Raw genomic sequence first — 24,491 nt, 5'->3', positions numbered from 1 at the left:
CACTTCCCAGGGCTTGGGTGGGTTTTGAATTCATGTATTCAATTTTATACAAGCACATATTTGAGATTTTCCTCTTTACAACCGCTGTATCAAATTTCCAAATGTACAATTTGACTTTTTCAATATTTTGTGGAATAGGTCACATTAATTTTATGTTGATAAGAATTTAAGAACACAGTAAAGGTAAGACTTGGGTCACACACTAAGACATATGTGATTGGACACTAAGAATGAGCCGTAAACTCTATACAAATTGTATTCTGAGTTACAGTGTAAAATGTAAGTATATGGTCGTATTCATAGGGATCTCAATTCGGTGCGGGCCGAGTTTATGGCTTATTCGTGGTGTCCAATCACATATTTACTTATTATCATACTTGTATCACATATTTTGGTCATTAATTTCATTAATTTATCAATTAGTATTTGACATGCGCATTTCTTTAAATGTTCAACATAGGATATGCAGTGCCACCAAAAAGGGGGGTTAAGGGGGTGCGTTACCCCCGGGCCTGGGGTCCTAGAGGCCCGTAAAAAATAAAGAAAGCATAGCCTACCTTAATGGGCCCATAAGCAAAGAAAAGAGACCCCATGGGGCCCGTTAAAAGGAAGCTGTGCGTTCATTATTCCCACAGGCCTGTAATGCCTCTCAGTGGCACTGAGGATATGTCATTAATGGACATGACAGTTGGTTGGTTGGACTTGTCATCTTTTGTCATCTACCAATCTGCTGCCATGTCAGGTAAATGCCATATACCTGTTATCCAGGGATTACAGAACTACTGGCCTCTGGGCCTCAACTGTAATCCCTTCACTCATTGTTGGATATATTATGCATTGTATCGTTTATTTTGTATTATTCTTTATATATATAGTTTTATGTACTTTTCTAATGTATTAATCTATGTATCATGTATTGAGTGAAAAGATAATAATAAATCTATCTATCTATCTATCTAGTTTGTTTGTTTGTTTGTTTACCCAGGTTGGTCCGTGAGGGCACATGCTAATCCATGGCAAATCAATGATACAAAAACCCTTTATGTGTAAGTACTGTCAAAATGCTTTTAACAGTTGCCTTATTGAACCATATATCAGAAGTCACACCACAGAGAAACCCTATCAATCTGAGAACTGCCAAAAATGCTTTGCCATAAAATTGAACCTAGTGCACCATATCGGAATTCACAGCAAAGAGAAACCATATCAGTGTGAATATTGTCATTAGTGTTTTAATCACAAATTTACTCTAAAACCACATATCAGAATTCACACAAAAGAGACGCCCTACAAGTGCGAGTACTGCCAGAAATGCTTTACCATAAAATTGGGCCTAGTAAACCAAATCAGAACTCACACCAAAGAGAAACCCTATCAGTGCGAGTTTTGCCAGGAATGCTTTGCTATAAAAGCAAAGCTAGTGAACTATGTCAGAACTCACACCAAAGAGAAACCCCATATGTGTGAGTACTGTCAAAAATGCTTTACTATAAAATCGAGCCTAGTGAAACATCAGAAATCACACCAAAGAGAAACCTTATCAGTGTGAATATTGTTACTGTGTTACAAATGTTTTGCTCAAAAAAAGGTGACCTCACATGCTGTTTATCAGAACTCGCACCAAAGAGGCACCCTTTACAGGGTCATCATCCCTATATCTTTGTGTCAAAAATTGCCACGATAGTAAAGTGAATCCACTAGCTCTTCAAGAGCCACGCATGGTGAGTTTGTCCGATCGATTCAGGCTAAGCACACCACCGGTTATGATAAAAATACATGTTTCTTCCCCACTACGAATGTGGCATTGCTTTCGTTTTTTATGCCAGTCAGAATTGACATTTTTGGCAACAGATGTTTATTTCTGTTAATGTTGAAATTTGGATGAATAATTCATTTCGATGAGTCAACTCTATCTTTTCAGTAAAGGTGGAACATATTTTGAACAGTCTAAAATGTTGTTAGTGAAATATGCTCAACTTGTTGCTTGTTAAAATCTTGGCATCTGTGTTTCTTGTATTTTGAGAATATTTAAAAAATTTACTGAAATTTCCTTACCATTTCAGATGTTTGTTCTGTGATCTGTTGCATTATCTGTTTTGTGTAGTGCTGAACAGAGGAATGATCACATTGGAAGGTAGTGAGGATCATCGTCTTGTTTTTGCTTCTTCTTTCACCTGAGGACATCTTGGCAAGAACTGCTGACAGGTAACTTGAGATAATACAGGATTTTTTGGGGTTGCTGATTTTGAAAAAGTGGACTTTTTTTTTTTTTTTTTGGGGGCGAATTTGTGAAAAGTGGACTTTCTTCCCAAAATTTTGACCTTTTTTGACCAAAAACATACAATTAACATTTCATTTCATATATAATTTTTTTTTAAATAAATAAAAATGGTACCATAATTTGATCTAACCAACTATGACTTGCATTAAATGAAAATACCATTCTAATCATACTGGTCCGGGGGACGCTTAAATTTTAATTATTTGAAAAATTCCCTGGACTTTGATGTGCTTTAAAAGATTTACATTTTGCTTGCATATTTTTCGAGTTGTCTTGTCACTAAAATTGTGCAATGTTGTCAAAAGCGTACTCTGAGAAATCAATGTTTCAGTAAAAAACTATCAAAATTATGCACAAAACATTTTTATATTTTGAAACGGTAAGACTTTCATGCTTGCGAAAGCTGTATCTGGTACATGGTCTTAATTTGCATCCGTTTGCATCATTGAATCCAAAAGGTCAGCTTTTAGTGCGCCAAAATTCAAAATAATTAATCGCATTTTGTCTGCAAATCTTTGTTTTGTTTACACATGTTACAAACATACCGAATGCAACTTGGCTGCATTAGACATACATGCAGGTTTGCGCTGCATCACACGATGCGAAAAAACACACCTTAAAGCCAATCTATTACCTAAAGGCAGCATGACATTGTGATAGAAATTTATTTTAAACGGGAGGATGATGAGTTCTTAGGCTGTATTATTTAAATGAAGTTCATAGATTTCAATAAAGTGACTTTGACAAGAATTGAAGAGGTGCACAGTAAACGTGGTACTTAGACTGTATAATTTTATTTTATGCTTAGAGGTTGTGCAATATATACTTTATGTGTACCCAGGGGGAATTATGGGGGGGGAGCAAACCTTTGAGCCTGGGAAGGCATTTTTTTTTTTTTGTCTCAAAAGGTGGGGGTGATATGTTTTTGATATTATGTCCTGAAAACTAGTAGAAAATAAGAAACATTTAGAAACATTTAAAAACTATATGCCAAATTTCCTGCTTGGTGTGCTCGCATCACATGATAGGACAATTTAAGGTTGTAATTGTGCAAATGTGGCATATATGTATTAAATGGGGGATATATATATATAATCACCAAGCATTTATTTTATGTTGTTTTGACATTTTCAGGTTGGAAACTAATGAAATTAGAACCAGGACTATCGAAGCCTAGATTGTGGATTTTGATTGGAAGCTGCTTCATTCATTCAAGGACTTCTTTGCTAGAATTGACTTCCATGGTGGGTTTCATGAACATACAGTAACTTGATCTGCATCTTTGTATTTTGTTAGGGTCTTCTAAAGTACACAATTCAAGTACATATGCACGAAGTAACAGATGGTTATGAAACAATTTAAACCATTTTCTTGTGCATTTTGCAGACTCAAGCATTATTCTTCAGACAAATTCAAAATCCATGTAAACAGACACTTGATTAAATATGTGCGGGCTCGCAGATACAAAAGTGTGTTTTGTCAAAACATTTTATCAAACAATGGTGTGCTAACAAGACATTTGAATGGCCACAGAGAGCTTTGGTACCAATGTAATAACTACCTGATCAAAGAAAAACCCTATCAGTGTGAGAACTGTCAGAAATGCTTTACAGTAAAAATGAACCTATTGAACCATATCAGAACTCACACCAAAGAGAAACCATTTCAGTGTGAATATTGTGACAAATGTTTTGCTAGTACAAATGGCCTCACATACCATACCAAGATTCACACCAAAGAGAAACCCTACAAGTGTGAATACTGCCAGAAATGCTTTCCCGTAAAATGGAGCCTAGTGAATCATATCAGAACTCACACCAAAGAGAAACCATTTCAGTGTGAATATTGTGACAAATGTTTTGCTAGTACAAATGGCCTCACATACCATACCATGATTCACACCAAAGAGAAACCCTACAAGTGTGAATACTGCCAGAAATGCTTTCCCCGTAAATCAAGTCTAGTGTACCATATCAGAATTCACACCAAAGAGAAACCCTATCAGTGTGAGTACTGCCAGAAATGCTTTGCTAGTAAAGGTGGCCTACCATACCATCTCAAAACTCACACCAAAGAAAAACCGTATCAGTGTGAGTACTGCCAAAAATGCTTTGCCATGAAATCGACCCTAGTGGACCATATCAGAATTCACACCAAAGAGAAACCGTATCAGTGTGAATATTGTTACAAATGTTTTGCTCAACAAGGTAGCCTCACATTACATATCAAAACTCACACCAAAGAGAAACCCTATAAGTGTGAGTACTGTCAGAAATGCTTTGCCAATAAAGGTAACCTGTCAGGCCATATCAAAACTCACACCAAAGAGAAACCGTATCAGTGTGAGTACTGTCAGAAATGCTTTGCTAGTAAAGGTAACCTGTCATACCATATCAAAACTCACACGAAAGAGAAAACCTATAAGTGTGAGTACTGTCAGAAATGCTTTGCTAGTAAAGGTAACCTGTCACGCCATATCAGAATTCACACCAGAGAAACCATATCAGTGTGAGGACTGCCAAAAATGCTTTGCCATGAAATCAAACCTAGTGAAGCATATTAGAATTCACACCAAAGAGAAACCCTATCAGTGTGAGTACTGCCAAAAATGCTTTGCCATGAAACATAGCCTAGTGAACCATGTCAGAACTCACACCAAAGAGAAACCATATCAGTGTGAGAACTGCCAAAATGCTTTGCCATGAAATCGAACCTAGTGAAGCATATCAGAATTCACACCAAAGAGAAACCATATCAGTGTGAGTACTGCCAAAAATGCTTTGCCATGAAATCGAACCTAGTGAATCATATCAGAATTCACACCAAAGAGAAACCCTATCAGTGTGAGTACTGTAAAAATGCTTTACTGTTAAACGGAGCCTTGTGAACCATCAGAAACTGTATCGGTGTGAATATACCAAAACTCACAATCAAAACCCTATCAGTGTGAGTATCTAATCTGAAAACCTATTTGTTTCCAAACTAAGTTTTTTTATTTTTAATTAAGTTGTACATTTTAATGTAGCCTAAGATGTAGTGTGTAAGTTGTACTTTTAAGATCATTGTAAAGCGCTTTGTTCATACTTATGCTAAGGCGCTATATAAATTCCGTTTATTGTATTGTATTGTACTGTCAGAAATGTTCTGCCTTTAAATTGAGCCTAGTGAACCATATCAGAACTCACACCAAAGAGAAACCATTTAGTGTGAATATTGTCCAAACTGTTTTACACACAATGGTTGTAACCAATCCATGCCTTAAATAGCAATCTGCCCCAGTTTAGGCCAAAAAGAAATTGTTTGTTTCTCCACGTCCGACCGACCGTGTACTCTGGTCCCCGGGGTACTCAAGTTTGGTTTTGGTAGGGGCGTGCCACTGAGAATTTGAAAGTGGACCCATAAATATACCAATTTTTCAAGAAATTTGGACCAATTGATATACCAAAAGTCAAAATTTTCGGCCGAATTTAAGCCAAATTTTCTTAGTTTTTACAAATTTTCCCAAAATTTTGGCTAGATTAAGGAAAAATTGGGCTATTTTCCGAAAAAATTGAGAAAATTTTGAAAAAAGGACCCATTCATATACCAAAATAGGCTTTGAAAAAGGGGTCATTGATATACCAAGAGGCTGAAAATGCTACCCATATCTGCGGCGTCCCCGTCTGGTCATTTGTACTGAGTACCCCCCGGTCTGGTCCCGACCATGTCTTTTTTTTTATATTAATTTGCGTTAAATGTGCTAGTAAAACAGTGGTTAGTATAAATTTAAAGAAAGAAAATGTAAAGAAAATGAACAGTATAACATGCAGAACCATCTCAAGAGTTAAACCAGTGAAGTGCTGTGTGTTTTGACTTATTTACCATTCTTCAAATTGTCAGTTTCAAGTGCAATATCTGTAAAAAAAAAAATCCGACCTACCGACCCAACTGTTTCATAAGCCTCTATGGACAAACAAACTTATTTTTTTTTTGGCCTTATAGTAACTTTGACTTACTTAATGCTATCATACAAATGTATATATGTCATATTTTAATTGTATTATTCTTAAACTAAAATGATAAAATAGTATTTGTCCTGGGGCATTTGTAATAAATGTTCAGGTTTTCAATAGATGTGAAAATCAAATGAGCTCTAAGCTCACTATCTTGGTTTAATCATTGAGCTCTATGGGAAGTTTATCATCTGTTATTACAAGAACAAAAACAAAGTTACTCTGGTTTCCGACACTCAACAAATTTGGCTGATTCCATTTAGGTGCAAAAATTTCAAATTTTCGGCTCAAATTAAAAGGGGACATATCTGACAGTAAAGCTAACATTTTATGGAAAAGAAATACTAATCTATTTTTATAGAAATGTTACAATGTTGCTTTAATCAGATAACAAAAGAACTCAAAAGAACTTCAGTACTATTTTTGTGGCAATATAATTATTTTTAGATAAATGTATCTTCTACAGGGAAGTATGTATTACCCCAATTTATGACTTAATTAATAAATCTCAGAGGGTGTATGAATTTATGACAAGATTTTATATGAATGATATAATTATGTACCGGTATTTAATTCTTTTTATATTATTCTATATTCCGTTTTATTTGCCTGCTAATGACCCATTTCAAGTCAACTTGGGTTGACACAGGCAATTTTGCTTTTTTTTTGTGCCATAATTGTGCATGTATATTAGGGTGGGCCAAAAAACACCTTTTTCTCTTCGACTTGGAACTCTCGGAGAATTTTACTGTGGTACATAGTAGTATTGTGCTGACATAGCAGTAATATCGAAGCATGTTTCGCCCAGGCAGTAGACTTGTTTCAAGTCCTTTGGCGTCCATAGTTAGTGAATGTAAAATTCATGGAAGCTTTGCCACATCTTCCAAAAATTACTATTTCTTTCCAAAGTTTTGAAGGTAATATCTATTCTTTCAAAATAATTATTTACCATCATGACTTTGTGAAAATCTATTTGACATTTGAATTGCTAGATAGTGGACTTTCTTATCATACTTTACCCCAGGCATACTGTGCACTGCAGGGGTAGTGTTTGAGCAAAAAAACACCTATGCCCAAAAGGCGTACTTCCTCCTAGCTCATGTTGCCAGCACCAAGGACTTGTAGAGTTGGTAATTGATTACATAATACACCATGGGAGGCTTTCAGTTATTTTTCAAAATCTGGGAAAGTCCATTTATTTTAGTAGGGTTGTACTGCAAATTATTCACAAAATGTAAAAAGAAATATATGATATTTGTACAATTAATGTCACTTCCTTTATGATGGTTAAGCTTGATTTCCTGAGAATGGGATATAGTTCTTCCTATAGTTGAACATTTCTTAACAAAACCATTAATTTTTTTTAAATGAAATTCAAAGTTGGTCCTTTTTAAAAGTTATGATTCCCAAATAGCAGTGACTTAAACAGGGGAAGCCTGTGATTGGTTTCTTCTGATCTGTGTTGCAGATTATTTGCTCTCCCATTCATTTGTGTAGGGCCAGATTTAATCCAATTACAAACCCGTCAAGGCTTTCGTCCTACACAAAAATTCTGATCGAACTAAAAATCTGAGGGAATCCAGTTACAGTATTATGATACTTAGACCATGGGTCCTAAGAATAGCATGAATAGAGAAAAAGTAAGGAGAAAGACTTGATCAAGGCTACCCAGGCAGTAGATTTTCACAAAATCCCTACTTTTTTGCTATTTCTTACTGTATAACTCTATATAGAGAAATCAGTAGAAACAATCTGGGAAAAGTGGGCATTCAGATACCATCCTAACCAATATTAAACACTTAGGGTAGTTTGTTTGGACCCTATAGAACACCACCAAATAGCAAGCCGGCTCCAATTGGTTACCATTATTTTTGTTTAAGACACGCATGTAAGTCAAATATTAATGATATTCGAGTTGCTATATTAAGGGGTAGGGGTAGCATTATGGAGAATTTCCCCAGTTCTACTCAGTCAAATTTCCCAAATGCGGTATTGTTGCATAGATATGAACTGCAGCATTGTCAAAAATAAATGCTATATGATTTTCGGTTATCCATGTTTTGACCAGAGGTCAAAAGGTCACACAGCCTTGAAAATTACTACAAATCAGGCGTCACATGACCCTTTAACCCCTGGTCATGTCAGAGCTGCTCTAAATTCATATCTCATGTATTGTTTGTACTACCCAACAAGACCAAGATTGTGATATTTGACTCAGTAGAACTGGGGAAATGCACCATAATGCTACCCCTACCCCTTAGTTTAGCAACTCAAATATCATCAATATTTAACTAAATACAGGTCTATAGCAAAAATAATGGTAACCAATTGGAGACTGCTTGCTATTTGGTGATGTTCTGGAGGGTCTAAACAAACTACCCAAATTGTTTAATATTGGCTATGATGTCATCTCAATGCCCACTTTTCCCAGGTTGTTTCTACTGATTTCTCTGTATAGAGTTATACAGTAAGAAATGGCAAATAAGTAGGGATTTTGTGAAAATCTACTGCCTGGGCTAAACATGCTCTCGATCTTACTGATATTTTAGCACAAAAGTAGTATGTACCCTAGTAAAATTCTCCGTGAGTTCCAAGTCGATTCGAGAAAAAAGGTGTTTTTGGCCCACCCTAATGTATATTGAACTTTGTTTTAAATCATTTCTTGTATAAAATTGTTTGTTATTGTTTTTGAACGCACTGCTGGTTAGGCGTGTGCCACTGATACAAAAGTGTATGTTCAAGTAAATAAATAAACAAACAAACAAATAAATAAATATTGTATAATTTTTTAGCATTACTCTGCAGTTTCAGTGTGATTTTCAGTGTCAATATCTCATACATATTTTTAATATCTCATACATGTTTTAAAGAGCACACACTACTGAAGGTGGAACTTGGATCATAGGCTTAGACAGATTTACTGAACACAAAGACAGGAGAGAAATCCAAATACTGCATAGGTCGTAATTCTTGATCAAATTATTTGTCATAAATTGGGGTAATACATATACTCCCCCTGTAGAAGATTTTGGAAATATCTTCCACAGGTGGAAGTATGAATTTCAAATGGAATTAGCACATTAACCCCATTGAACTCTATTGACACTCATCCTCCCTCTGTTGAAGATTCAAATAGAATCTTTCTCAGAGGGTGTATGAAATTTAAATAGAGCTGCCTACTGTGTTCATTCCATTTGAAAGTCATACTCCTCTGTGGAAGATGTTTCTACAGGACTAATGTAGATTTAGAATAGCCTGAAATGAAAAAAAAATGTGTAAAATCAAAAGAACTGGGTGCAATTTTTGAATCCCCTAAGAGAATGGATAGCAACGTTTACACAATGTTTTTTACGGGACATAAAGGACATCAGGCATACATATTGGATCAAATTGCATTCTGAATACAAGGAATGTCCTGATGATATCAATTAAAATTGATTTTTTGAAATTTGCGATATAAAACAAATTTTATGGCAAATTATTTAACATTGATATTTTTGTATTTTTGATATTTAATAGTCCTAAAGTCAACTTTATAATTCTAATGATACAATGTATGTACTTTTAAAAGTGTATGTAGCTGATGGGAGGAAAAGCTGGCCATCATTTGAAAATTTTCTTTTGTATTGAAGATACACCTTTTCCCATAAAGACTTTATAATATCAGGTGTTTTGGGGAAAAAATGATCTTCAAACAGAAATGTCAAAAATTTCATATGGTGGACTGCTTTTCATCCCAGCTAAAATACATCCAATGTATTATTAGATTTTAATACTGTGTATTGACATAGAGTATGTGCAGACAGTTTGGTGCAGCACCTATGCTAGTTGCAAATTGTACAATGCCTGAATGGCACATGCTTATGTGAATTTATGTTACAAGCGAAAGTTGGGACTTCATTGATGTGTAGTAAAAAAAAACTGAATACAGTAAAACCTCATTATAACGAAATCTGATACAAGAAAAACCCTGTTGTAAAGAAGTATTTTTCCAAAACCAAGATACAAAATTCTTTTGTTATTTATTGTTTTTACAACCCTGATCTAACGAAATTTGGATATAAAGAACTAATTTCTCTGTCCCTGACAACTTCGTTAAATAATGAGTTTCCACTGTACATGTTTTGCCAATTATAAACTGAATAAAGTTCAACAAATACAATTCAGCATCATAAACTATAGCAATTGCTAATGTGTATTTTATTTCAGAGTTTAAGAACAGATAGAGCATGGGTTTTGAAATTATTGAAATTTTGAAATTACCACTGTCTACAGGCTATATCAAAACGACTGAATACTCATTCATTGGCCCATAACCAGGATTAATTTGTGTGTGGGGGGGCTAATTTTGAAAAAGTGAACTTTTTTTCAAAATTTGGACCTTTTGGACTTGGAGTGGATTTTGAAAAAGTGGACTTTTTTTTCAAAATTGACCAAAAAGGAATAAAAAACCCTAAGTTTGCAGGTAAACAGAGTGAATACATTGCTTCATCACAAAAACAAAATTTTACTCACGATTGACAGTTATGATAGACAAAACAATCAATCATGAGTAAAATTCTGGTTCTGCGCAAAAGAAATTTGCGGGATTGTAACTATCTAAATTATCCTGACAAATATCCAATTAGCTTCAGCTATTAAGCTATTTAGATATTTAAGATATTTGGATATTATTAAAGGAGTATTTCGTGATCCTAGCATCCTCTTTTTTATGGCATTTTTCAGTAGATATATCCACGAAAAAAGCTTATTCCCAAAATTTCAGTTGATTCCGATTGTGCGTTTGCGAGTTATGCATGATTATGTGTATTACACTGCTCCATAGACAATGTGTTGTAATTTCGTTCTGGTATACCAGAACGAAATTAAAATTTCACGATATCTTTGCCAAACGAATTAATCTGCAAGAAATATTTTGTACATGAACATTATGTAGCCAGAGGTGTCCATTGATATAAAAATCTCAACTTTTTTTGAGAAAAGTGGGGGGATGATGTTGTGGATCACGAAATGCCCTTTTAAAGGATATTATGGATAATAGTTGGACCTATATAGTTAAGATATTTTGGATATTATTATGGCTAATTTGGATATTTCTGATATTTTTCATATTATTATGGGTCATTAGGATAATTTGGATATTTCAGATATTTGGATATTTTAGATAATTTGGATATTATTAGGGCTATTTTGGCTAATTTGGATATTTTAGATATTTTGGATATTATTATGGCTAATTAAGATAATTTGGATATTTCAGATATTAGGATATTTTGGATATTATTATGGCTATTTAGGATAATTTGGATATTTTAGATATTTTGGATATTATTAGGGCTATTTAGGATAATTTGGATATTATTAGGGCTATTTAGGATAATTTGGATATTTTAGATATTTTGGATATTATTATGGCTAATTATGATAATTTGGATCCAAATTATCCTGTTGCCATTCATACAGCGCCTTTCACATGTATTAAAACACTTCATATTTATGCCACTCAAATGCCATAAACAATTCTGCATTCCCCCTTTAAATGTTGGCATTTATACAGCGCCTTTCATGTGTATCAAAACGCTTTGCATTTATGCCACTGTCAGCTGCCATAAAAAATTAAGCAAATTCTGTCAATTGCTGCACGGCACTAAATTTCTGCTAGCTACAACCCTGTATGCCACTGTCAGTTGCCATATACTTTTCTGGCTAAAAATGTTGGAGGCCACTCTTGTTCACAAAGTTGGCATCCCCCTTGACTTACCAATCCCCTGGTGTAAATAATAAATTACTATTTCTGATCTAATTTACAACAATCTCAAAATGTACCAGTCAATCAAAAGGTTCTTATTTCTGATCCAATAAATTGCACTTACTGTATACGTTTCGATAACCACTATGTTATCTTTATCAACACTGAATGAAGACTGCTATTGTGAACTGGTCATCCAATTACCTATTGATTTCTTGGTGATTGTGACTGTGTTGCCAGTTGATTTTTTTTTTTTTGTTGGATGTTTTGATGGATTTTTCACAGGATGTAGCATATTTCATCAAAAATGTGAGAAAGCTGATATTGACCTTCATCTCTGTTCATGTTCAGTTCACAGTAGCAGTCTTCATTCAGTGTTGAAAAAGATAATAGAGTGGTTATCGAAACGTACCAGTAAGTGCAATTTATTGGATCAGAAATAAGAACCTTTTGATTGCATGACTTGTTGCATATTTTGTGGGAATGGGTCACATATGTTGATAAGAATTTAAGAAGAGCATGGTAAAGGTGGTTCTTGGATCACTGGCTTAGACAGGAAAATTCACAGGGAATACTAATTCTATTGAAGGGGTCTTATCTAAAGGTCAATATTGTGTTAAAAACAAGCATGCATATTTCCATCTTGAAGTAAAAAGCAGTTTGAAAATAATATTGTTTTCGTATTGTATTCTTGTGTTCACATTTCAGGTCGATTTTGAGCCACTGATATATCTGAATGGGAAACTAATAAATGTAGAACCATGCAGGATTACAGCAGCCAACGAGGATCGTGGTCTTGTATTGCTTGCTACTTCACTCAAGGACTTAATTCTTTACTAGAATTGACTAATACATGGTGGGTTTCATGTGCGTACAGTAACTAGATCTACATCTTTTGGGGTCTTCTAATGTTCTCAATTTAAGTACATGTTGCACAAAGAAATAACAGATGGATATGAAAGGTTTTAAACCATTTTCTTGTGCATTTTGCAGACTCAAGCATTATTCTTCAGACAAATTCAAAATCCATGTAAACAGACACCTGATTAAATATGTGCGGGCTCACAGATACAAAAGTGTGTTTTGTCAAAACATTTTATCAAACAATGGTGAGCTGAAAAGACATTTGAATGGCCACAGAGAGCTTTGGTACCAATGTAATAACTACCTGATCAAAGAAAAACCCTATCAGTGTGAGAACTGTCAGAAGTGCTTTACAGTAAAAATCAACCTATTGAACCATACCATAATTCACACCAAAGAGAAACTCTACAAGTGTGAATACTGCCAGAAATGCTTTCCCGTAAAATCGAGCCTAGTGGACCATATCAGAAGTCACACCAAAGAGAAACCTTATCAGTGTGAGTACTGTCAAAAATGCTTTGCGATAAAATCAAGTCTAGTGGACCATATCAGAATTCACACCAAAGAGAAACCCTATCAGTGTGAGTACTGTCAGAAATGCTTTGCTAGTAAAGGTAACCTGTCATACCATATCAAAACTCACACCAAAGAGAAACCCTATCAGTGTGAGTTCTGTCAGAAATGCTTTGCTAGTAAAGGTAACCTGTCATGCCATATCAAAACTCATACCAAAGAGAAACCCTATCAGTGTGAGTTCTGTCAGAAATGCTTTGCTAGTAAAGGTAACCTGTCATGCCATATCAAAACTCATACCAAAAAGAAACCCTATCAGTGTGAGTTCTGTCAGAAATGCTTTGCTAGTAAAGGTAACCTGTCATGCCATAGCAACACTCACACCAAAGAGAAACCCTATCAGTGTGAGTACTGTCAGAAATGCTTTGCTAGTAAAGATAACCTGTCATGCCATATTAAAACTCACACCAAAGAGAAACCATATCAGTGTGAGAACTGCCAAAAATGCTTTGCCATGAAATCGAACCTAGTGAAGCATATCAGAATTCACACCAAAGAGAAACCATATCAGTGTGAGAACTGCCAAAAATGCTTTGCCATGAAATCAAACCTAGTGAGGCATATCAGAATTCACACCAAAGAGAAACCTTATCAGTGCAAGTACTGTCAAAAATGCTTTGCTGTAAAATGGAGCCTAGTGAATCATATCAGAATTCACACCAAAGAGAAACCCTATCAGTGTGAGTACTGTAAAAAATGCTTTACTGTAAAACGGAGCCTTGTGAACCATCAGAAACTATCGGTGTGAATATACCAAAACTCACAATCAAAACCCTATCAGTGTGAGTACTGTCAGAAATGTTCTGCCTTTAAATTGAGCCTAGTGAACCATATCAGAACTCACACCAAAGAGAAACCATTTAGTGTGAATATTGTCCAAACTGTTTTACACACAATGGTTTTAACCAATCCATGCCTTAAATAGCAATCTGCCCCAGTTTAGGCCAAAAAAAAATGTTTGTTTCTCCACGTCCGACCGAGTACTCTGGTCCCGACCATGTCTTTTTTTAAATTAATTTGCGTTAAATGTGCTAGTAAAACAGTGGTTAGTATAAATTTAAAGAAAGAAAATGTAAAGAAAATGAACAGTATAACATGCAGAACCATCTCAAGAGTTAAACCAGTGAAGTGCTGTGTGTTTTGACTTATTTACCATTCTTCAAATTGTCAGTTTCAAGTGCAATATCTGTTTAAAAAAAAATCCGACCTACCGACCCAACTGTTTCATAAGCCTCTATGGACAAACAAACTTTTTTTTTTGGCCTTATAGTACCTTTGACTTACTTAATGCTATCATACAAATGTATATATGTCATATTTTAATTGTATTATTCTTAAACTAAAATGATAAAATAGTATTTGTCCTGGGGCATTTGTAATAAATGTTCAGGTTTTCAATAGATGTGAAAATCAAATGAGCTCTAAGCTCACTATCTTGGTTTAATCATTGAGCTCTATGGGAAGTTTATCATCTGTTATTACAAGAATAAAAACAAAGTTACTCTGGTTTCCGACACTCAACAAATTTGGCTGATTCCATTACGTGCAGGTACTAGATAAATTGCACACTTAATACTTAGTCACCGGACAGCTAACAAAAATCCTTTAACACAGGACATATGGGAAAGATGGGATCTTTTGTTGACCAATCACCCATGCAATAATAGCTTGTCAGATTAAAGAAATTATGTTTTTCCTGGTGTATTGTAGTAATTTTGGGCAATGACTAAGTAAATAAAGGGTTCCCAAACCAATGCTCATTATTTAACTTTTACAAGGACAAATTGAAATAGTTACTTCTACATGTTATAAAACTATTATGTTCCATGCCACACACCAACTCTCACTGGTATAATACAATGTACATGTTTTACTCTCCATGTACAACTTTGTAGTTGTGACTTTGCAGTACAAGGCCTAAAAGATGATTATAATAAAATAGGCATGATCATGAGTGACTGGTCTACTATCTACAAGCCATGATTGAAATTTTTATGCACTATAGACTGAAAATTACTACACTATTTATTTATTATGAACTTGCATGATGCAAGCAATTGTTTATTTTTGCATAGGCCTAATAGAAGTCTTTTGCAGTGAAGTTTCAGAGCTTTTCAGGTTGAACATCCATCCACAGATGGATATCATCATGTTATCACTCCTCATACATAGGTCTGTTTTAGGTAATCATACCACTGAACATGCTGAAAGCCATAATAGTTCTGTGGGTAAGGTATTTCATAAAATCTACATATCTATACATATAAATGTGATTTCTGGCATTGCATTTTACATTCATCTGTTTGTTGTTATCAACATTCTCAATGGTTAATCAGTCACCCTGTATGTATACCAGGTTTAAAATGTTGGGGTGGCATGCAAGAAATGAATCTGTAATGCAAGGACGAAATGTAATCAGTGATGCCATTCAGTAGAGTGATTTATTAACTTATCTAAAACTAACAAGTATATCTGTTTAAGGGTACATGCCCATGAGTTTCATTCAGGGGCGTGTTTGTAAAACGGCACAGCGCATTAGTAAAAAGAATAAAAAATACTAAAATTTTCACCGGGTTTCGAACCACTGCTAATTTCACTGAATGCTAAAGATGCCTATGCTGTGCCACGGTGACTGTGGTTAACATTCGGCGATTTTCAAAGATATACATATCAACACGTTTCTAGTGTATTGAAAATCATTTTGATTTTGATTTCTTATTTGACTAGAAAAACCTCTTCAAAATAGCCAGCCAATGTTTTGATACAATTATCTTGCCACAAAAGGAGATTTCTAACTTCTGAATCACTTACAATAGAAAGACCTTGGGCTACTCTTAATACTTTCTGGGTGGAACAATGCTCCTTGTGTGTATTAAGTGGCAACACTATTCTGTTTTACTGGTGCTTCACTGTGCATGACTGCTTAAACTTAAGGACAATTCAGTCTAAACGCAGGACAACCGATTCTTTTGTTCTGCTTAGTCGCTACTAAAAGTCGATCGATACATGTTAAAATCAGCACAATTCGAGATACACCTTTTTGCTATGAAATTTATTTTCTCGGTCAAATATAAAGCAAACTTTTTTTTTTCTTCAGTAATGTCAAATAAAAACATAGTGCTTGGATGAACATTTTTTTTTAAAATCCTGGTGTTAAAATTAAGCATCAAATTGTGTCTTTTAGTGTGATATTTTTGATTTTTATAGGCCTTTAGTTCGCCTGTGAGCTTTTTTACAGAATTCATTTTTAGCGCCTCAAACTAATATAGTTTGCTAAAGAAAGATATTTCCCACCTCTGTAAAGCACATCGTGTGGGTCTATATATTATAGTTTTGTCAGAATCGGTTATCCATGTTTTGACCAGAGGTCAAAAGGTCACACAGCCTTGAAAATTACTACAAATCAGGCGTCACATGACCCTTTAACCCCTGGTCATGTCAGAGCTGCTCTAAATTCATATCTCATATATTGTTTGTACTACCCAACAAGACCAAGATTGTGATATTTGACTCAGTAGAACTGGGGAAATGCACCATAATGCTACCCCTACCCCTTAGTTTAGCAACTCAAATATCATCAATATTTAACTAAATACAGGTCTATAGCAAAAAATAATGGTAACCAATTGGAGACTGCTTGCTATTTGGTGATGTTCTGGAGGGTCTAAACAAACTACCCAAATTGTTTAATATTGGCTATGATGTCATCTCAATGCCCACTTTTCCCAGGTTGTTTCTACTGATTTCTCTGTATAGAGTTATACAGTAAGAAATGGCAAATAAGTAGGGATTTTGTGAAAATCTACTGCCTGGGCGAAACATGCTCCGATCTTACTGATATTTTAGCACAAAAGTAGTATGTACCCTAGTAAAATTCTCCGTGAGTTCCAAGTCGATTCGAGAAAAAAGGTGTTTTTGGCCCACCCTAATGTAGATTGAACTTTGTTTTAAATCATTTCTTGTATAAAATTGTTTGTTATTGTTTTTGAACGCACTGCTGGTTAGGCGTGTGCCACTGATACAAAAGTGTATGTTCAAGTAAATAAATAAACAAACAAACAAATAAATAAATATTGTATAATTTTTTAGCATTACTCTGCAGTTTCAGTGTGATTTTCAGTGTCAATATCTCATACATGTTTTTAATATCACACATACATGTTTTAATATATCATACATATTTTAAAGAGCACACACTACTGAAGGTGGAACTTGGACATTATTAGGCTTAGACAGATTTACTGAACACAAAGACAGGAGAGAAATCCAAATACTGCATAGGTCGTAATTCTTGATCAAATTATTTGTCATAAATTGGGGTAATACATATACTCCCCCTGTAGAAGATTTTGGAAATATCTTCCACAGGTGGAAGTATGAATTTCAAATGGAATTAGCACATTAACCCCATTGAACTCTATTGACACTCATCCTCCCTCTGTTGAAGATTCAAATAGAATCTTTCTCAGAGGGTGTATGAAATTTAAATAGAGCTGCCTACTGTGTTCATTCCATTTGAAAGTCATACTCCTCTGTGGAAGATGTTTCTACAGGACTAATGTAGATTTAGAATAGCCTGAAATGAAAAAAAAAAAATGTGTAAAATCAAAAGAACTGGGTGCAATTTTTGAATCCCCTAAGAGAATGGATAGCAACGTTTTTTTTTTACGGGACATAAAGCACATCAGGCATACATATTGGATCAAATTGCATTCTGAATACAAGGAATATCCTGATGATATCAATTAAAATTGATTTTTTGAAATTTGCGATATAAAACAAATTTTATGGCAAATTATTAAACATTGATATTTGTGACGTGTCATGTCAAAAGGAGACACTTTTGGGCAGGATCAAAAATGGAGAAATAGCCAAAAATCTGCCCGTGGGTGATTTTTTCACAATTTGGATTTTTGCAAATTTGTGATGTTATTAATGTTAAAAATATTGTCAGATAGTTTTAGACCGAATATAACTGGCATCTTGTATTTTTTGACACATTTTTTTTGTTTATTTCTACTCTCAACATTGTCAATAATATTTTTAAAGGCCGATATCTCAGTTTTCAATTTTATAATACCATAATTTATGAACTCAATATCTTCACTTAGGAATGTCCGATTTCATTGGAAAAAAGCGGCGATGTGGAGCAAAATATCTCTTTATTTAAGATATGTAGAAACCTCAAAATTGATAACCTGCCCAAAAGTGTCTCCTTTTGACATGACACGTCACATTTTTGTATTTTTGATATTTAATAGTCCTAAAGTCAACTTTATAATTCTAATGATACAATGTATGTACTTTTAAAAGTGTATGTAGCTGATGGGAGGAAAAGCTGGCCATCATTTGAAAATTTTCTTTTGTATTGAAGATACACCTTTTTCCCATAAAGACTTTATAATATCAGGTGTTTTGGGGAAAAAATGATCTTCAAACAGAAATGTCAAAAATTTCATATGGTGGACTGCTTTTCATCCCAGCTAAAATACATCCAATGTATTATTAGATTTTAATACTGTGTATTGACATAGAGTATGTGCAGACAGTTTGGTGCAGCACCTACGCTAGTTGCAAATTGTACAATGCCTGAATGGCATATGCTTATGTGAATTTATGTTACAAGCGAAAGTTGGGACTTCATTGATGTGTAGTAAAAAAAAACTGAATACAGTAAAACCTCATTATAACGAAATCTGATACAAGAAAAACCCTGTTGTATTTCCAAAACCAAGATACAAAATTCTTTTGTTATTTATTGTTTTTACAACCCTGATCTAACGAAATTTGGATATAAAGAACTAATTTCTCTGTCCCTGACAACTTCGTTAAATAATGAGTTTCCACTGTACATGTTTTGCCAATTATAAACTGAATAAAGTTCAACAAATACAATTCAGCATCATAAACTATAGCAATTGCTAATGTGTATTTTATTTCAGAGTTTAAGAACAGATAGAGCATGGGTTTTGAAATTATTGAAATTTTGAAATTACCACTGTCTACAGGCTATATCAAAACGACTGAATACTCATTCATTGGCCCATAACCAGGATTAATTTGTGGGGGGGGGGGGCTAATTTTTGAAAAAGTGAACTTTTTTTTCAAAATTTGGACCTTTTTGGACTTGGAGTGGATTTTGAAAAAGTGGACTTTTTTTTCAAAATTGACCAAAAAGGAATAAAAAACCCAAAGTTTGCAGGTAAACAGAGTGAATACATTGCTTCATCACAAAAACAATATTTTACTCACGATTGACAGTTATGATAGACAAAACAATCAATCATGAGTAAAATTCTGGTTCTGCGCAAAAGAAATTTGCGGGATTGTAACTATCTAAATTATCCTGACAAATATCCAATTAGCTTCAGCTATTAAGCTATTTAGATATTTAAGATATTTGGATATTATTAAAGGAGTATTTCGTGATCCTAGCATCCTCTTTTTATGGCATTTTTCAGTAGATATCCACGAAAAAAGCTTATTCCCAAAATTTCAGTTGATTCCGATTGTGCGTTTGCGAGTTATGCATGATTATGTGTATTACACTGCTCCATAGACAATGTGTTGTAATTTCGTTCTGGTGTACCAGAACGAAATTAAAATTTCACGATATCTTTGCCAAACGAATTAATCTGCAAGAAATATTTTGTACATGAACATTATGTAGCCAGAGGTTTCCATTGATATAAAAATCTCAACTTTTTTTGAGAAAAGTGGGGGGATGATGTTGTGGATCACGAAATGCCCTTTTAAAGGATATTATGGATAATTTGGATAATAGTTGGACCTATAGAGTTAAGATATTTTGGATATTATTATGGCTAATTTGGATATTTCTGATATTTTTCATATTATTATGGGTCATTAGGATAATTTGAATATTTCAGATATTTGGATATTTTAGATAATTTGGATATTATTAGGGCCAGGCTATTTTGGCTAATTTAGATATTTTGGATATTATTATGGCTAATTAAGATAATTTGGATATTTCAGATATTAGGATATTTTGGATATTATTATGGCTATTTAGGATAATTTGGATATTTTAGATATTATTAGGGCTATTTAGGATAATTTGGATATTATTAGGGCTATTTAGGATAATTTGGATATTTTAGATATTTTGGATATTATTATATAATTATGATAATTTGGATCCAAATTATCCTGTTGCCATTCATACAGCGCCTTTCACATGTATTAAAACACTTCATATTTATGCCACTCAAATGCCATAAACAATTCTGCATTCCCCCTTTAAATGTTGGCATTTATACAGCGCCGTTCATGTGTATCAAAACGCTTTGCATTTATGCCACTGTCAGCTGCCATAAAAAATTAAGCAAATTCTGTCAATTGCTGCACGGCACTAAATTTCTGCTAGCTACAACCCTGTATGCCACTGTCAGTTGCCATATACTTTTCTGGCTAAAAAATGTTGGAGGCCACTCTTGTTCACAAAGTTGGCATCCCCCTTGACTTACCAATCCCCCTGGTGTAAATAATAAATTACTATTTCTGATCTAATTTACAACAATCTCAAAATGTACCGTCAATCAAAAGGTTCTTATTTCTGATCCAATAAATTGCACTTACTGTATACGTTTCGATAACCACTATGTTATCTTTATCAACACTGAATGAAGACTGCTATTGTGAACTGGTCATCCAATTACCTATTGATTTCTTGGTGATTGTGACTGTGTTGCCAGTTGATTTTTTTCCTGTTGGATGTTTTGATGGATTTTTCACAGGATGTAGCATATTTCATCAAAAATGTGAGAAAGCTGATATTGACCTTCATCTCTGTTCATGTTCAGTTCACAGTAGCAGTCTTCATTCAGTGTTGAAAAAGATAACAGAGTGGTTATCGAAACGTACCAGTAAGTGCAATTTATTGGATCAGAAATAAGAACCTTTTGATTGACTTTATTCTACCGATCCTGATGAATTTGTTCAATCAAAATGTACCATATTGACTTGTTGCATATTTTGTGGGAATGGGTCACATATGTTGATAAGAATTTAAGAAGAGCATGGTAAAGGTGGTTCTTGGATCACTGGCTTAGACAGGAAAATTCACAGGGAATACTAATTCTATTGAAGGGGTCTTATCTAAAGGTCAATATTGTGTTCAAAACAAGCATGCATATTTCCATCCTGAAGTAAAAAGCAGTTTGAAAATAATATTGTTTTCGTATTGTATTCTTGTGTTCACATTTCAGGTCGATTTTGAGCCACTGATATATCTGAATGGGAAACTAATAAATGTAGAACCATGCAGGATTACAGCAGCCAACGGGGATCGTGGTCTTGTATTGCTTGCTACTTCACTCAAGGACTTAATTCTTTGCTAGAATTGACTTCCATGGTGGGTTTCATGTGCGTACAGTAACTAGATCTACATCTTTTGGGGTCTTCTAATGTTCTCAATTTAAGTACATGTTGCACAAAGAAATAACAGACGGATATGAAAGGTTTTAAACCATTTTCTTGTGCATTTTGCAGACTCAAGCATTATTCTTCAGAGAAATTCAAAATCCATGTAAACAGACACCTGATTAAATATGTGCGGGCTCGCAGATACAAAAGTGTGTTTTGTCAAAACATTTTATCAAACAATGGTGAGCTGACAAGACATTTGAATGGCCACAGAGAGCTTTGGTACCAATGTAATAACTACCTGATCAAAGAAAACATAATTCACACCAAAGAGAAACTCTACAAGTGTGAATACTGCCAGAAATGCTTTCCCGTAAAATCGAGCCTAGTGGACCATATCAGAACTCACACCAAAGAGAAACCTTATCAGTGCGAGAACTGTCAAAAATGCTTTACTGTAAAATCAACCCTAGTGTACCATATCAGAATTCACACCAAAGAGAAACCATATCAGTGCGAATATTGTTACAGATGTTTTGCTCAACAAGGTGGCCTCACATACCATATCAGAAGTCACACCAAAGAGAAACCTTATCAGTGTGAGTACTGTCAAAAATGCTTTGCGATAAAATCAAGTCTAGTGGACCATATCAGAATTCACACCAAAGAGAAACCCTATCAGTGTGAGTACTGTCAGAAATGCTTTGCTAGTAAAGGTAACCTGTCATACCATATCAAAACTCACACCAAAGAGAAACCCTATCAGTGTGAGTTCTGTCAGAAATGCTTTACTAGTAAAGGTAACCTGTCATGCCATATCAAAACTCATACCAAAGAGAAACCCTATCAGTGTGAGTTCTGTCAGAAATGCTTTGCTAGTAAAGGTAACCTGTCATGCCATATCAAAACTCATACCAAAGAGAAACCCTATCAGTGTGAGTTCTGTCAGAAATGCTTTGCTAGTAAAGGTAACCTGTCATGCCATATCAAAACTCATACCAAAGAGAAACCCTATCAGTGTGAGTACTGTCAGAAATGCTTTGCTAGTAAAGATAACCTGTCATGCCATATCAAAACTCACACCAAAGAGAAACCATATCAGTGTGAGAACTGCCAAAAATGCTTTGCCCTGAAATCGAACCTAGTGAAGCATATCAGAATTCACACCAAAGAGAAACCATATCAGTGTGAGAACTGCCAAAAATGCTTTGCCATGAAATCAAACCTAGTGAGGCATATCAGAATTCACACCAAAGAGAAACCTTATCAGTGCAAGTACTGTCAAAAATGCTTTGCTGTAAAATGGAGCCTAGTGAATCATATCAGAATTCACACCAAAGAGAAACCCTACCAGTGTGAGTACTGTAAAAAATGCTTTACTGTAAAACGGAGCCTTGTGAACCATCAGAAACTATCGGTGTGAATAAACCAAATCTCACAATCAAAACCCTATCAGTGTGAGTACTGTCAGAAATGTTCTGCCTTTAAATTGAGCCTAGTGAACCATATCAGAACTCACACCAAAGAGAAACCATTTAGTGTGAATATTGTCCAAACTGTTTTACACACAATGGTTTTAACCAATCCATGCCTTAAATAGCAATCTGCCCCAGTTTAGGCCAAAAAAAAATTGTTTGTTTCTCCACGTCCGACCGACCGTGTACTCTGGTCCCGACCATGTCTTTTTTTAAATTAATTTGTGTTAAATGTGCTAGTAAAACAGTGGTTAGTATAAATTTAAAGAAAGAAAATGTAAAGAAAATGAACAGTATAACATGCAGAACCATCTCAAGAGTTAAACCAGTGAAGTGCTGTGTGTTTTGACTTATTTACCATTCTTCAAATTGTCAGTTTCAAGTGCAATATCTGTAAAAAAAAAAATCCGACCTACCGACCCAACTGTTTCATAAGCCTCTATGGACAAACAAACTTATTTTTTTTGGCCTTATAGTACCTTTGACTTACTTAATGCTATCATACAAATGTATATGTCATATTTTAATTGTATTATTCTTAAACTAAAATGATAAAATAGTATTTGTCCTGGGGCATTTGTAATAAATGTTCAGGTTTTCAATAGATGTGAAAATCAAATGAGCTCTAAGCTCACTATCTTGGTTTAATCATTGAGCTCTATGGGAAGTTTATCATCTGTTATTACAAGAATAAAAACAAAGTTACTCTGGTTTCCGACACTCAACAAATTTGGCTGATTCCATTTAGGTGCAAAAATTTCAAATTTTCGCTCAAATTAAAAGGGACATATCTGACAGTAAAGCTAACATTTTATGGAAAAGAAATACTAATCTATTTTTATAGAAATGTTACAATGTTGCTTTAATCAGATAACAAAAGAACTCAAAAGAACTTCAGTACTATTTTTGTGGCAATATAAATAATTAACTCTCGGAGAATTTTACTGTGGTACATAGTAGTATTGTGCTGAAATAGCAGTAATATCGGAGCATGTTTCGCCCAGCCAGTAGATTTTCACAAAATCCCTACTTTTTTGCTATTTCTTACTGTATAACTCTATATAGAGAAATCAGTAGAAACAATCTGGGAAAAGTGGGCATTCAGATACCATCCTAACCCACAGCAGCAGATAGGTGTATCCCATCATGCTCTGCTGTACCACAGTAGA

At 34.5% G+C, this 24,491-nt stretch overlaps 1 protein-coding gene across 1 annotated transcript; it reads left to right on the top strand.

Annotated features, from left to right (window-relative positions):
• Positions 1-980: 980 nt before the first annotated feature.
• Positions 981-24,099, top strand: LOC140159531 (uncharacterized). The gene is made up of 5 exons (XM_072183021.1): positions 981-1,046; positions 2,064-2,205; positions 3,416-3,525; positions 12,731-14,201; positions 21,930-24,099. Exons 4-5 carry the CDS (start codon positions 12,972-12,974, stop codon positions 23,268-23,270), a joined length of 2,571 nt encoding a protein of 856 aa, XP_072039122.1. The 5' UTR covers positions 981-1,046; positions 2,064-2,205; positions 3,416-3,525; positions 12,731-12,971; the 3' UTR covers positions 23,271-24,099.
• The last annotated feature ends 392 nt before the right edge of the window (positions 24,100-24,491 follow it).

This window comes from Amphiura filiformis, chromosome 8, assembly GCF_039555335.1.
Source record: "Amphiura filiformis chromosome 8, Afil_fr2py, whole genome shotgun sequence".
Classification (NCBI taxonomy): domain Eukaryota; kingdom Metazoa; phylum Echinodermata; class Ophiuroidea; order Amphilepidida; family Amphiuridae; genus Amphiura; species Amphiura filiformis.
Note: the sequence above shows the minus strand (reverse complement) of the source record. Positions and strands in the feature narration are given on the sequence as shown.

Coding starts and splice junctions, on each gene's coding strand:
- LOC140159531 (XM_072183021.1), top strand. CDS start 12,972: ATGGATATGAAAGGTTTTAAACCATTTTCTTGTGCATTTTGCAGACTC. Junction 14,202..21,929: donor TGAACCATCAGAAACTATCG/GTGTGAATATAC, acceptor AAGAAATAACAG/ACGGATATGAAAGGTTTTAA.